The 15,621-nt window shown below is 47.9% G+C and overlaps 2 protein-coding genes across 2 annotated transcripts; both read right to left on the bottom strand.

The window, feature by feature from the left end:
* Window positions 1-233: 233 nt before the first annotated feature.
* C1QB (complement C1q B chain) lies at window positions 234-4,120 on the bottom strand. The gene is made up of 3 exons (XM_083752851.1): window positions 3,961-4,120; window positions 2,392-2,564; window positions 234-1,093 (listed from the first exon to the last, which is right to left on the bottom strand). The coding sequence occupies exons 2-3, from the start codon at window positions 2,561-2,563 to the stop codon at window positions 522-524; spliced, it is 744 nt and encodes a 247-aa protein (XP_083608977.1). The 5' UTR covers window position 2,564; window positions 3,961-4,120; the 3' UTR covers window positions 234-521.
* A 3,516-nt stretch (window positions 4,121-7,636) lies between these two features.
* On the bottom strand, window positions 7,637-11,532 carry C1QC (complement C1q C chain). The gene is made up of 3 exons (XM_083752849.1): window positions 11,373-11,532; window positions 9,836-10,020; window positions 7,637-8,617 (listed from the first exon to the last, which is right to left on the bottom strand). Exons 1-3 carry the CDS (start codon window positions 11,375-11,377, stop codon window positions 8,061-8,063), a joined length of 747 nt encoding a protein of 248 aa, XP_083608975.1. The 5' UTR covers window positions 11,378-11,532; the 3' UTR covers window positions 7,637-8,060.
* Window positions 11,533-15,621: the final 4,089 nt, after the last annotated feature.

Genomic DNA, 15,621 nt, shown 5'->3' with positions numbered 1-15,621 from the left:
GGGTCAGGGGGTTTTTTGGTAGAGGGGAGGAGTGGGTTTGACCCCAGCCATAGTACTGTTTATGTCAGGATCTAGAGTATATAAATTCCTTTTCTTGGAACTTTCTTCCTGGCCAAGGCTTGCTAGATAGCAAGTGGGGTCAGCTATCCCTAGGTATCTGCTGCCACCTCGTGGTGACCAACAAAGCAACGTCTCTCATCCTTCCTTATGCAATCAACAATAACTCTCCAAACCAAAGCACAAGTGATTGTTTATTTGTTTACAAAGTTACAGCAGAGACCTCTTGTGATGGGGTTTTTCTTTTGAGGGTGTAAGGGGGTTTGAAAAGGTCGAGTGGTTATTGAAAGAACCTATTAATGAACACCCATTACGGCTGCACCATTTCAGAGAGGCAAGGGCATTGTAGTTCCCATACCTTGTGCTCCATCCCTGGCCGGCAGTTTCCGAAGACCAGACTTGCAGCAGAGGGTGGAGTCTGGTGGAGAGAGCAAGCAGGAAAGCAGGTCCCCGGGTTCCTCTAGCTAAATAGGGAACAGTAAGAACCCGGAGAAGATGCTGTCTGCCCCTTCCGTGCCCCCGATGAGCGAGTTCTTTTCTGTAGGCTCTAACCATACTGACTCGCCCCTTTGCACGCGGAGAACAACACCGCCCGTGGTGACCTGGAAGGCATTGTAGACGTAGTCACAGAAGGCTACGATCCTCTCGCCCCGGCTGCCTTGCCCTTTCTTGATCTGGACACACAGGTTGCCCCGGGAGGTTAAGTGGTAGGTGAAGTAGTAAATCCCGGTGATGTTGGAGACAAAACGCCCATAGCGGCTCTCATAGTGGCCATTGACGTTGGTGTGGACGCGGTCGAAGCGGATGGGCTGCGCACGCCGAGGCAGCATGGAGATTCCCCGGGAGGCCGAGAAGGCGGATTTGAGTGAGGTCTTGTAGTCACCAGATTCTCCTTTGGCTCCTTGTGGGCCAGGAGATCCTGGGGGGCCTTTGAACCCTGCTGGTCCTCTGGGCCCGACTTTGCCAGGGTAACCAGGCTCCCCTGGCTCCCCTGGTTCTCCAGAATCCCTGTTTGCTTCAACACCCCCAGGAGGACCTATGAGAAGTAGGAAAGAAGAAGGCAGAGGTGTTAAGTAGAATTGCTTAATGTACGTTTAAATGGAAAACACATCTATAATGTGCCTCTGTAGCACTGTGAAGCATGGCTGGAAATTTACATTGAAGCTGAAGAAGAGCCTGACAGGTTAATCATTAATGGAGTTGTAACATGGAACTGTATCTTTGTGCTTAAAGTCACAGGAAAGAGAGAGTATTACAGGTCTATGCATATACTAATCTGTAGGCATCAGTCTCGGGTGGAGTGCTCTCTTTGTTCCAAGCTAGTGAAGAGAATGGACATGTGAATTTCTGTCTCTCACAAACAGCCTGAGGCTAATGGAGGCTGTGATGGAGAAGAGATGGAGCTTTGATTTTAAGCTCAAAATTCAAGATATTTGTAATCTATGGCATTATGCCTTTTGCTGGGATCAGTATAAGAAATTATGAATGTAACATTTATCATTTTAAATTGTTTGGAAAAGAAAAGCTTTTGAACCATATTTTTGGACTGGATTTTTTATTATTATTTCAAGACAAGATCCAGTTTTCATTCATCCAACGGCTTCCAGATGCACAATATTCACAATTCCAATAAGAGGTGTGGTGTGTGGAGAAACCTGTGCTATAAACTTGGTCAGGCCTGGCCCAGCATTTGAATCCCCACTCAGCCACGAAGCTCACTGGGTGACCTTGGGCCTGTTACTGGGCACCCTCAGCCTGACCGGTCTCATGGTTTTTTTTGTGAGGATAAGATGGGGAAGGAGAAAATTGTACACACTGCCTTGGCCCCCTTGCAGGAAAGGTGGGGTATCAATGTCATAAATAAGGGAACTGTTTGTATGTGGAACTCCCAACCCCACTAATTGATAAATTAGAGCTGAGCCGAGAGCTCTCAAAAAGTAATTTTAGCCAGTGGGTAAACCCATTGAAATTAATGTGCATGGCTCACAGAGGTTTCTTAATTGCAGTGGGGTCTGCTCTGTCTCTGAGTAGGACTTGGTTGGAAATAACTCTCTCTTTCTATCTCAAGCTGCTCCTGTGATGTTGAGAGAATGTGGCTCGTGTCCTTGGAAATCACCATCAGCATGCCCTTCACAACAGAGGGTTGTTGGTAAGGACCCCTCCTCAAAACTCCCTCCCTCCCTCCCTTGCTGCTTCCCTGCCTCCCCGTCATGCAATAGATTGGCTCCCTGATAGGTCGGGACAGATTTCCAGCTCAGATGCTCACGTTGCATTGTGGACGAGAACCATAGTGAGAAAGAAACCATGCCCCCTGCCAAGTGAATACCCCCTTACCTCGTTCACCCTTACTCCCTGGCACTCCATCGCTGCCATCAGGGCCTGGGGCACCTGGCATGCCTGGAGTTCCTGGGATGAGCTGGGGCCCCTGGCAAGTGTCAGCACCAACCAGCCAGGCTGCATTCAGGCACATCAGCAGTGCCCATGCCAACCTCTTGGGACTCAGCATCCTGGAAAGGCAAAGGGAGAAAGCAGGAGCAGCCAGCTGGGAGACCAGCAACGCACAAAGGCAAGAAGAGGCACAAATATAGGATGGGGGACACCTGCCTTGATGGTGTGAAAAGGAATCTTAGGGGTCTTAGGGTTAGCCTGGAAAAGAAGAGACTGAGAGGAGATAGTCACCTTCAAATATCTATCTCTCACATGGAAGATGGAGCAAGCTTGTTTTCTGTGGCTCCAGGGGGTAGGGGCTGAACCAATGGTTTTGAAAAACAAGGAAGGAGATTCCAACTTAACATCAAGAAGAACACCCTCACATACCGTCCAACATTTCTCAGATTAAAACAGGGACATTATAAGAAAAAGTGGGACATTCTGGGATCAAATCAGAAATGGGGACAGCTTCTGTAAATCCGGGGCTGTTCCTGGAAAATAGGGACGCTTGGAGGGTCTACAGATGTGCTTCCTCCAACTAGCTCAGTACTGGGAAAGGCTGCAGCTTGGTGGCAAAGCATCTGCCTTGCATGCAGAAGGTCCTAGGTTCAATCCTTGGCATTTTCGGGAAGGGCTGGGAATGCCATGTGCCTGAAACCCTAGAGAGTGGCTTCCAGTCGGTGTGAACACTAATGGGCTCGATGGACTAATGCTCCCTGACTCAGTCTAAGTCAGCTTCCTGTGTTCCTATTATTTAGGAGGTGGCATTGTCTGTAGAGGAAATCTCTTCCCAGGCATATCAATTCCCTGGTGTCAACCCAGCTTTGCAATATAAGCCTCTTCAGAGTCTCATCCCCTTTTCTTGACCACAGCAGTGACATCCCAAGGGTTATTGATGCTGCTGGATGAAATGAAGCATGGATCCTCACACAAGCTATCTGTCCTCTGCTGAACTAGCTTTCTCCTTTCTAACCTGGCGCTACCCTTTTGGACCATCTCGATCCATCACTGAGAGAACCCTTCTGGTTGCCAATTTGCTTTGGGGATAAATTCAGAGTGCTGGCCTTTCCGTTTTAGAAAGCCATGCCTTATAGGAACCCTTTTCCTGTATGAACAACACAGCGAGAGAGATTCTAGCATGGTGCTGCTCCGTGTGCTTTAGTGTTGTAGTCATCGGTGGTAGAGAACCTGCTTTGCATGCAGAAGGTCCCGGGTTCAATCTCCTGCATTGCCGGGCAGCGCTGGGAGAGACTCCTGGTCTGAAATCCTGGAGAGACGCTGCCAATCAGTGTAGGCACTACTGAGCTAGATGGACTAGTGGTCTGACTTGGGGCAAGGCAGCTTCCTATCTACCAGTGCCCTCTTTGGATCTCCCTCTGGAGATGTTCTGGCCAGCAGCCATCAGTTCCTCACCCCTCCAAAGGCTGGTATTGAATGCAAGGGGAAATAATTCAATGAATGCCTTTCTCTTACCTTGCAGTGTCTCAATGAATCTCTGGACAGCAAGACTCGCCACACTCCAGGCCCACACTGAGGACGCTCACACAGCAGAGACAGGAAGAAACACCTCCCCCCATGAGATATGTGGTGTCTGCCTCCCTCCTATCTCCCAGGGTTTGCAACAGAAGGGAAATTGGAGTTTGCTTCCCTTTTTTCCCATTTGGCTCCCCTCCTTCTCCCACAAACACACCAGTACTTTCACATCCACACAGCATGGGGAAGTGCGGTGCTATTTCTGGGGGCCTTTTGTGCAAGCTGCGCAAGAAATATGGGGAACCTGCCCTTGCCTGGTCAGGCGTTTTCCGAGCAAAGGCATTTTCCCAATGGCTTGCGGTTTGGCAGAAACCCACAAGGGCACAGCTGGTGCTTCTGGGCTTGAGGATGCTCTGTGCTAGTCTCCTGGGTGTCAGCACTCTTTTCAGCCATGAGAACGTAAGGGGAGTCGTGCTGGATTTGGCCAAAGGCCCAACTTGTACACTAACCTGCTCAGAGTGGCCAACCAGATGCCTCAATGGAAAGACAGCAAATAGGACCTGAGTGCAACAGCAACTCTCCCCACCAGTGATTCCCAACAACGGGTACTGCCTACTGCTTCTGACAGTGGAGGGGTAACATAGTCACTTTGTTGTTGTTTAGTCATTTAGTCGTGTCCGACTCTTCGTGACCCCATGGACCAGAGCACACCAGGCACTCCTGTCTTCCACTGCCTCCCGCAGCTTGGTCAAACTCATGCTGGTAGCTTCGAGAACACTGTCCAAGCATCTCGTCCTCTGTCGTCCCCTTCTCCTTGTGGATCAGGGCCTTTTCCAGGGAGTCTTCTCTTCTCATGAGATGGCCAAAGTATTGGAGCTGAGGCTCCAATACTTTATGTACCTCTTAACTGAGTTTTTATCCACTAATCCAAGTTAGAGACCATCACTGCCTCTTGTGGGAGACCACATCCTCCCTGTGTGAACATTGTTTTGTCTTACCTGAATCAGCCAACATTTGGCTTCATTGAGTGTTCTCAAGTCCCAAGGTAGAATTATAGAATTGTAGAATGGGAAGGGGCCCCAGGATCATCTAACCCAATACAGGAACCACAGCTAAATAATCCCTGACAGGTGCTCATCCAACCTCTGCTTAAAAACCTCCAGCAGTTTGGGTCGTACCCTCTGGAGCAGCAGAAAACATGCTTGCTCCACCTTCCATGTGGGAACCCATCGGATATCAGGAGAAATTTGCTCTAAAATGCTGTTGAATTCTTATGAGGACTTTTTTTTTAAGAAAAGAAAAGGGGGGAAAAAGGATTGAAAGGTGATGTGTAAATGTGGAGAACTGGATTCATTGGGGAAGAGAGGAACAAAATCAAAATAGACTCACCTCTCCCTCCTTCTAAGTAGACGTGTATAGGGTTGTACCATAAACATAGTATTGTTGGGTTGCCAAATGTATTGTAAAGGCCTGGGAAATTGCTTTTGTATTTTGTTTATTTTTTTAAACAAGGACTGCCTCTTTCCATATGAACCTACCCGGACCCTGAGATCACCTTCTGAGGCCCTTCTTTGTGTGCTTCCTCCTCGGGAGGTCTGGAGGGTGGCAACATGAGAACGGGGCCTTCTCTGCAGTGGCTCCCTGCCGGTGGAATGCTCTCTCCAGGGAAGTTCTCCTGGAACCTTCATTATACACCTTGTTCCTTTTTAACCAGGCCTTTGGTGGATCTGATTTACATCCTATGCCCTTTTAAAATGTGGGGGTTTTTGTGGAGCAGAGCTATTGGGTTGTTGTTTTTATTTTTATTATGTATTTTGTGGTTTTATATCTTGATTTTGTTCTGCGAACCGCCCTGAAATCCCCTGGTAGAGGGTGATATATAAATAAAATAAAGCTATGTGTATATTGTTGTTCTGTTATGACCTGGATGGGCTTCTGCAGAAGTCACAGCTAAAGGATCCCAAACAGATGGTAACCCAACCTCTATTTAAAAAAAACAGAAGGAGAGTCTACCACCTTCCACTGTCAAACAGCTCTTGCCATCAGAAAGTTCTTCCTAATGTTTAGCGTGAATCTGACCTAAGCTTGGTGGACCAAGGGTTGGATTCTGTATAAAGCAACTTCCTCTGTTCCTACGTGCTAACAGTTCTGATGATGAAAAATGAGGCGGTATGGTTTGAAGGGGTAAAATCCTAGAATCCTAGAATTGTAGAGTTGGAACCATCTAGTCCAAGGACCACCTAGTCCAACCACCTGCAATGAATGAAAGAACCCCTGACAGACAACATCTGTTTAAAAACCTCCAAAGAAGGAGATCCCACCATCCACCATTATTCTACTGACAAATAGCTTTGTCAGAAAGTTCCCCTTAATGTTTAGTTGGAATCTCCTTTCTTGTAACTTGAATCCATTGGTTCGGGTTCTACCCTCTGGAGCAGCAGAAAACAAGCTGGCTCCACCTTCCATGGGACAGCCCTTCAGATATTTGAAGATCACCATCGTGCCACCTCTCAACCTTCTCTTCTCCATTCTAAATATACCCAACTCCCAAACCTACACAGCCCACTAGCCCCTTTTCCTCTTAGCCAGCAGATGGGATCACAGTGGGCTTTGCTTCAGCTCTGAAGATCTAGTGCAATTGGCACTTGGAGCAAAGTTCTCCTTCTGGACAGGGTAGTGGTGGAAGGGAGATCCCTGCAGCTGCTCCTTCTCTGGTTGATAGATAGGGCCAGACTGGTCTTCTCCTTGCCATAGTGCTCTTACTAAAAGGCAGGAGATGCAACCTTATAGTGGCTCTTCCACCTTTAGCTGTTGGCAGAGTCCAAAGCATGCTTCCCTTCCGCTTTGGAATGCCAAGACAATTAGCAGCACAAACTAGATCAGAGCTGCATCACACTTGCAGCAGGTTAAAACCAGTGATAGACAACCGGTGGCCCTCCAGCTGCTTTTGGGTCCAAACTCCCATCAGCCCCAGCCGGCATGGCTCAGTGCTCAGGGATGATGGGAGTCACAGTCCAAAAGCATCTGCAGGCTGTCAGGTTGGGGAAGGCTGGTTCAAACCTTTTCTCTTAACAACATTTTCTGGAGAGGTGTTTCGACTCACCTCTCCAAATTCTAGTGTGGTGTCATGTTTAGAGTGTCAGACTAGGAGCTGGGAGGCCAGAGTTCAAATCCCCCACTTGGCCATGAAGCTCATGGAGAGAAATTGGGCCAGTTGCTGCCTCTCAACCTAACCTACCTCACAGGGTTGTTGTGGGGATTAAATTAGGAGAGCTTTGTGCACTACCCTGAGCTCCTTGGAGAAAACGGTGGGATGCAAATGCAATAAATAAACCAATATTTGACCTAGGGGACACTAGAAAGGTACTTTTCCAGTAGTACAATCCTATCAATTTAGAAGCAAGCCCCATTGTGTTCAATCTTAACTCCCTCTGGAAACTCCCAAACTGAAAAGGCAAAGCTGTGATTTGGTTGTGGCTGATTTCTCATTTTTATTTTCATTTCTTTTTATTTCAATGGCATGCTTTGAGTCTTTGGGGAAAGCAGCCAGAAGATAATAGAGAACCATTTTGAATTAATGAGCCTTTGTTTCCAAAGCGGACACAAACCTTTTAGATCCATTTTGCATCCTACTGACTGTTTTAGAGTGTTTTAAAAATTCACACATTCATAAATATGAAGCTTAAAAAAATTGTTTTATTGAGCATGTTTTTCTTTCTTTCACAACAGCTAAGACATGGTGGAACAAGGATGAAGAATAAGAATGATAAAAGTAGCTGCACCTCAAAGCTTGGGGAAGACTCACAGCATTGCAGAGTTGGAAAATATCCCACCTAGTCCCTCTACAATGTGTTGTAGCTTGTGATGGGGAAACTATTAGATGAACATTCTGGAGAGAAGTGGAAGACCTGGAAAGGGTTAAGCACTCAAATGATTTGGGTGTGGGGAAAGCTGCTGGCCCAGAAAGGGTTAAGCACATTGCCTCCCCATGCTGAATTTAAGACTGGAAAAATGAGACAGCTAGAAACTTTAAAAAAAAATGTCCATTCCAAGCTTGAAGGCATGGAAGGAAAACTGTGCTCATCTGCTCCACCAAGAATCTAGTCTGGGAAGAGAAGGAAGCCTGAGAAGACACTATCAGATCCCCCAATGCCCACCATGCCATTGTAGTCATTGACTGCCAGCCACACCTGGTGCCCCTGCTTCATCTGAAGCAGGATGCCGCCCGAGCTGACTTGCTTGTCATTGGACATGTGGTCACAGAAGCTGGCCACCTTGTCCCGGTTCAGGTACATGTTGACGCAGAGGTTGGCCGTCTGGGACGTGTGGTAGGTGAAGTAGTAGAGGCCAGGGATACGACATGTGAACTTGCCGTTGTTGAGGTCGTAGTCCTGGTTAATGTTGGTGATGGCCCTGTTGAAGACGACGGGGGCGTTCTTGGCAGGGTACTGAGCTGTCTGACGCATCACCGTGAAGGCCGACTGGTGGTTCCGCTTGTAGCCGCCCGGCTCCCCTGGTTCACCCCTGTCTCCCTTGGGGCCGGGCTCCCCTGGAGGTCCAGCAGCGCCTCGAGGCCCATTCTTCCCCACATGACCAGGAGCTCCAGGTTCTCCTTCCTCTCCCTTGGGACCTCGACTTCCAGGAATGGCTGGTGGGCCTGCAGGGGACCAAAGGAGTGCAGGTCGTGATTGGAGAAAGGAAAGAAAGGATGAATCAGGAGGATGGGGATGAAGGACACAACCATCCCTTCCACCACACTGCTTCCTGTCCGTGCCAAATCTGGGGCTGCCATACACACTCAGCTTCTTATGGAGCAAAATGTGCTTTCAAAGCTCCCTAGCTGGAGAACTACGCAGGGATGTTCCAACTAGTGAGGATAAAAGGAAGACACATGGGCTGCTTGATCTGATCATGGGTTGCCTTTTCCTCGTGGAGGGCGATTATTATTTTTAATTGCATTTATATCCCACCTTTTTCTCCAAGGGTCCCAGTTTCCTCATTTAATCCCCACAACAACCCTGTGAGGTAGGTTAGGCTGAGAGGCCCAAAATCACACCCAGTGAACTTCTTGGCCAAGTGAAGATTTGAACCCTGGTCTCCTGGTTCTAATCCAACACTCTAACCACTACACCACACTGGCTCTCACTGGCTCACTAGGTGTACTGTTACAGAAGTTGGTACTCCAGGGAGCTTGCCATGTCACCCTCTTATGGGCAATATCCTCTCCCTCTCCCATCTTGACTTGAAGTTAAGGTGATGGAATGTTGTCTTAAATAGCTATTTCTCCTCTCTATGGCAGTCCCATGGAATAGGGTGGGGAGCTAGATCCAGCCTGACAACGTTATGAAGTCTAGTGACAACTTCTGGTTGTCGCACTTGCAAGAGGAGAAAAAAAGAGCCTTGCTGTCAGTGCCAATCAGCTGATTGCACGCTGACAGTGAGCCCTGCTTTGTCCTTTTGCAGTTGTGACTTGGAGTCAAACCATCCCTGCAAATGGATGTTTCTTCCCCTCTACAGACTGGCAAAGCTGCCTGCAAAGGAAAATAAGTTTCTTTGCAGGTGCAATTTGAATCAAAACTCTGCACGACTTGTTGTCAGCACCGATCAGCTGATTGACTCTGTCAGCAAGCAATGCTTGCCAAGGAACAACCAGGAGTACACATTAAGCACCTGATTATTTCTTCTCAGCAGGGTCTTTACCTTCCAAACACCTGCCGATATATATGACTCAGGGTGTGGGGCCAGTGAAAGTGTTTTAGAGAAAAGGACCTCATGGTCCAAATCAAGAACCCTGGCTTAGCTTAATTAGGCCCATAGACCATGGGAGGAGGAGAAAGAGGAGGAGGATGGAGAGGAGAAGGAAGAAGATGCTTACCTGGCTCTCCCTTGGATCCTTTCAGCCCATCTCTGCCATCCTTTCCCGGAGGGCCAGGCACACCAGGAAGTCCTGGTGCTCCATAGCAGAAGTGTGGAGGATCAGCTCCTGTAGACGATTCCATCAGTATCAAGAAAAGGAGAAGGCACCCCCAGCTGAAGAACCTCCCTGCGTCCATCTTTGTTCTGCAGAGGCAAGCAAAGGAAGCAGCAGGAGGCAAGGGTTAGGGTCACAGATTCCTCGCTAGGCTGGATAAGAAGGAAAGAAGGGGTCCCTTGGCAGTGCAACATCCTTAAAAGTTTCATAAAAAGAAAACACTGTGCCTGTTATCTCCAGCAGACCTCACCCAGGTTTAGGCAGGAGGAAGGTGGGGGAATGTGGCCATTCAAGCATTTCTATCTGGCCCTTAATACTCTGCCCAGGGCATGCATCCCTCTCAGGCCACATCCTTCCCTGCCTGTTGCCTTTACCTGGCTGAATGTATCATTGAAGTGTGATAATGCCTCTTGCTTTCCTGGATGGAGGATGGTGTGTGTGTGTGTGTGTGTGTGTGTGTGTGTGTGTGTGTGTGTGTGTGTGACACTACACCCACCACTGGTGTGCAGCCCCCAGAAACATGTCATTGAGAGAATGTGGCCCAGGGACTGAAAAAGACTCTCCACTCCTGCCTTACCCAGCCACTCAGCAAAAGATGCAAGCAGCTTGTTCATCATACCAATTAATTATCTATTGTGCCTTGTATTTTCAACAGAAACAATTACAGGGGGAAAAATGGGTCAAAGCAGGCTAGTGGAAGGAGCCTCTCTCTCTCTCTCTCCCTCCCCCTTCCTTTTCCTCCTCTCATGGAATCCAAAAGAAAATTGCCAAATGACTGGAAAAAGCCAGCCTGGACTGCTCTTGTGTTTTCAGCATCAGCCTGATCTTTAGAAAACTGCTGGACAGTGATGTTTATTTCCATCATGCTGCAGAAGAAGTTTTGCCTGTTTGCTCCTGTATATCAAACTGCTTTTGGAGACAGAGCTACTGTATCCAACTCAGAAGCTGGCACCTCTGTACCCCAAAAGATGGAAGGAGGCAGGCAGGCTGGCTGGCTGGCTAGCTGGAGGAAAGGTCTTCTCACTCTCATCTTCTCTCCTTTGGCTGAGCTTGAGATCTTGTTAACTCTCTGCAGACTGCCTGTGTTTTCATTTGATCTTACTGCTTCAGGAGGGTTAACCTTGGAGTGCAGAAGCAGAGGCATGTTTAACCCTTTCCAGGCCTGCAGCTTCTCCCCCTCAAGTCTTTTCAGCTGCTCTTCAAGATCTTCATTCAAGAACTTCCCCAACTCCTGCTGCTAGGGCTGGGTGGATCTGGCCATTTTGGTTTCTCCCAGTCTCTCATTTTCCCAATTCTAAATCCACTTCTCCTTCTCTGTCTGGACCTCCCTCCCTAGCCCTTCCAGTGCCCAATGCTTTCCTCTGGGACTCCCCCAGCCCTCCAAGGACATCCCAGGGGGTCAATGCTGTTGGTGGAGAAGCCCTGAGATGACCACTCTTACCTCATTGGGTTCCAGCTGGACTCTCAAAGCCTGAAGGCAACTTGGAGGTGTCAGAGAACTGCAGGCCAACTCGGTGTGGAGTAGAGCACTCCGTTTGCAACATCACCACCCGCAACAGGGAAGTTGGTGGCCTGGGAGAATTAGGAAGTAGACCATCCCTTTTCCTGGTTTCATGGCATTCATCTGCAAACTCTCTGGTCAACAATTCTTTTAAAAAACAAAACCCAAAACACAGATCCAGCATTTTTTAAATTAAGAGCCCTGGTGCATGAAGACATAGTCTTCTCTAGCTCAGCTTGGTAGACTGTGGTGCTGATAATGCCAGGGCTGCAGGTTTGATCCCCATAAGGGACAGCTGCATATCTTCAGGGTCCCTCCCAATCCAACCCTACAATTCTGTGATTTCTATGAATACAAGAAGCTGCCTTAACAATGTATTTGTGTGTGTGTGCACACGTGTGCGTGCAGGGATGCTCTTTATATAAATTTGAATACTAGAACCATGGAATTGTAAAGTTGGAAGGGATTGCAAGAGTCATCTAGTCCAGCCCTGTGCAATGCAAGAATATTTTGCCCAACAGGGGGCTTGAAAAGATGACCCCAAGATTAAGAGTTTCATGCTCCACCAACTGAGCTTAGTAGCAACTCTCCAGGGTTTCAGACAGGAGCTCCCGCTCTGCCGAAAATTGCTCCCACTTTTCTCCTGCAATCATTCTCCATCAATTTTTGAATTAAGAAATTGCATTCAGAAATCATGAAAATAGAGAGGTAATGTCAGTGACATTCTATGGGGCAGAGGATAGAAAGAGGAAGAGAAATGGATGCCTCTTTTGCAGGAGAAGAAATCTGCTGAGAAATTGAAGGACAGGTTTCAGCAGAAAGCAGCCCCCATGGCCATACCTGGAGATGCTGGGAATTATGGCATGCAGTGCATGACAGCCCCTTCCCTAAATAGAGTGATTAAAAGCACCCCACAAAACTTTGCAGTGAATTGTGGGTGGGGAAGCTGTGACCTTCCAGATGTTGGACTCTGACTCTCATTAGACCCAGGCAAGCAGGTCCAGCAGTCAGGGATGGTGTTGGGAGTTTTAATCCTACAACATCTGCAGGGCCATATGTTGACCACACCAACAACATGCCATTATTCATTGATGGAATATATATCTCTATCTCTATCATCTTGTCACTCCTTAAGACGAGTTCTGTGGGCATCTCTCAAAGGCCCGCACAAAGGTCTGTGGTCCATCTAACTTCAAATGTGCAAAACGCTTGTTTGATGTTTCCCCAATGAATCATGAGAAGATTTCCTGACCCTTCCAGGAGCAGCCTTGCTCTTGGATAAGAGAGCGCTGGAGACTGATGTTGCCTTTGTAATTTTTGCTTTGTTTTCAAATATGCAAGCAAAGCATTAAGCAGAAGCAAAGCAGCGGATCCACCAGGGAGAAGATTTTGCACCCTCAATTGCCTCCGGCCCTTAACAGGAGAGGTGGGGAACCATTTTAAGCCTGAGGGCCACATTCTCTTCTGGTCAACCTTCCAGAGGTCACATTCCAGTGGTGGAATCAACAGATGTAAATTTTGCTGCACTCATATGCCCCTCTCTGTGATCTACCCAGGCAAGTCAGACACATGATCAGAATTCATGGACTCATTCTAGCCAGATAAAAATATTCAGACAGATTACAGAGTAGGACCACAGAGGGATGTGATGTGGGGAGATGATGAGTGGCCTGGACACAATTCTGAGGGCCACATTGGGATGTGTGGAGATTCTCCACATCTCCCCACATCTACTTCTGTTTCCTCCAAACTTAGGAATGGGGGTTGGGGGCTACCATTCATCCTAGAGCTGTGCTCAAGAGGCACGTTGCAATTCCCCACTCTATCTGTTGGCAAAGAAATTAGGCGATCAATAAAATTCTCTATTTTTGCGGGGGTGGGGCTTGCCCAGGGCCAGCCCAATATGCTTTGGTCCCTCAGGCAAACCACAAATGGAGCCCACCCTCCCTGCAAGGGCTGTGTGAAGATCTACATTAGGAGCAAGTGGGGAATGAAGATCTAAAATCAGGATCTGCTGCCTGGTGGGTCCTGCTGCCTGAGGTGGTTACCTCAGTTTGCCTCATGGGTGGGCCAGTCCTGGGCTTGCCATTAAGCAGTGGGAATAGCACAGCTTCTCTTTCCTTTTTTCCCCCCCCCTTTTTTTTGGCTGATTCTGCAAAGTTGCATCCTCCACAATGTCCCAAATCTAGCACTGAGTGGAGCAGTGTGCATGTATGCCTGGGACAGGAAGTGGTGACTACTTCAAAAATTGATCAAAAATAGCCAGAGGAAGTTCTGCAAAATGGACCTTTTTTTTTACGGGCTGCTATGAGAAGAAGATGCAGGACTAGATGGGCTGCTGGCCGGATCCAGCAGGGTTCGTTTTATGTTCTTGTGTTTTTCTGTTTTTAAGGGGTGAGATAAAGAAAAACAAACAAACTCATAAATCTTCAACAGCAACAATGCCTTGCGAGAAATTTTGACTCAGTTGTAGTTCACACACAAAACTACTCAGAGTAGACTCATTGTTGTTTTGTCGTTTCTATTTGTGGTTCAGCTATTGCAAGCAGCTTGAAAAGCAGCACAGAAGCAATTCAAATAAAAAGATCGTAATTATTCCTAGGAAGTCCCATTGTCCCCCAGTGTGCTCCGAAATTTACAAAGCGAACATGCATTCTCAAGAGGTCCAAACAATTAAGCAAAAAACTCATCCGTATTAAGTGATCCCGAAAATGCAGCTTGGCTTAAGGATGCTAGAAATGGGTGGCTGAAACAGGCCAGAACAAGGTGTGATCAGTCCATTATTCATATATTTTCAACAGGGATTGGAAAAACTTTGCAGCCTGAGGGTCACCTTGCCTTCTGGGCAACATCCCAGGAGCCTCGTGCCATTAGCAATGGGGGCCAGAATCAAAAGGAGATGGAGCAATGAATACACACTTTGTATATTAGACTTGCTTCTACATACAATTACACACACCTCTATTCTCCATCCAGGCATTATCAGAGTTCAAGACATAAAAATACCCAAGGAGAATGCAAAGTAGGGCCAGGGAAGAGCATGGTTTGGGGAGAGTTCTGAGGGCCTGGTAGGAAGTTCTGGAGGGCCACATCTGACACCCCTGTCCTGAGGTTCCCCATCCATTCTTTGCAGGCGGCTGTCTCCAACCTTAGTCCTACTCAGAATAAACCAACTGAAGGTCACACTCATGGCTGACTTGGGCTGTTGATTTCCAGTGGGTTTACTCTGGGTAAGGCTTTGTTGCAGACAGCCCAATGTCCTCAGCCATCCAGCCGATGCAGACCTACAACCTTCATCATCCTTGGCCATCGGCCATCCTTCCTGCTCAGGAGATGAGCCAGTTCAATTCACCTGTTATCTCGACAACCACCAAGGATGTCCAAGTTGCAAGGCAGGCTTGCCACAGTGATGTCAATCTCCTGGAGCAGGAGCTCTGCCGCCTGCGTTTTTTGGAGGGAAGGGGGTGGGTCACATGGAGGTAGCTTAGCAGCTTATTGGCTGGGTGATGTGTGCCCTACATTCTAGGGACTGTGATCTGGGAGCCTTCTGATCTTTCTTCGCTGCCTGGGGCTACCCAACATGAGTTGTAAAAGGGTAGCAAGTGGCAAAAACATTAAAAATGCAAAAGATCATCTAATGTGTGATTGCCATGCTGCTTGGCACATGCAAAGATGCAAGGAGGGGAATTTTAATTCACAGGACACAGCAAATAAAAAAGTGGGGGGAAATTCCACCCGTAACAAAAAAACAAAACCCATGTGGACCAACCTTATTTGGAATTCTCCTTTCAACAAAATCGACTGATATAGATTGCAACACTGGGCAAAGCAGACCCTCCTGGCTTGTCTGTGTGCATTCTCTCTCCTAGGAAAGAGGAAGAGTCATAGCTGGGGAAAGTCCCTTCTCCTAAACAGAGGAAGCTGTATACTGAACCAGACCATTGATCACTGGTCCAGCAAGCTCACTAGTGTCTACACTGGCTGGCAGCAGCTCTCCAGGTTTTTAGTAAGGGCTCTCTCCCAGCCCTACCTGGAAATGCTGGGAGTTGAACCTGGAACCTCCTGCATGCCCTTCCCTAAGTCATTAAGGTAAATGTAAAGGGACCCCTGACCATTAGGTCTAGTCGTGACCGACTCTGGGGTTGCGGCGCTCATCTCACTTTATTGGCTGAGGGAGCCGGCTTACAGC

The sequence above is a fragment of the Podarcis gaigeae genome, assembly GCF_964106915.1.
Source record: "Podarcis gaigeae genome assembly, chromosome: 8".
Classification (NCBI taxonomy): domain Eukaryota; kingdom Metazoa; phylum Chordata; class Lepidosauria; order Squamata; family Lacertidae; genus Podarcis; species Podarcis gaigeae.
Note: the sequence above shows the minus strand (reverse complement) of the source record. Positions and strands in the feature narration are given on the sequence as shown.

Bases quoted from the DNA above. Each gene is read 5' to 3' on its own strand.
- C1QB (XM_083752851.1), bottom strand. From the start codon at position 2,563: ATGCTGAGTCCCAAGAGGTTGGCATGGGCACTGCTGATGTGCCTGAAT. The intron at 1,094-2,391 runs GTAAGGGGGTAT...TACTTCTCATAG, and splicing joins AGGGAGTAAGGGTGAACGAG to GTCCTCCTGGGGGTGTTGAA.
- C1QC (XM_083752849.1), bottom strand. The intron at 8,618-9,835 runs GTAAGCATCTTC...GGTCCCCTGCAG, and splicing joins AGGATCCAAGGGAGAGCCAG to GCCCACCAGCCATTCCTGGA.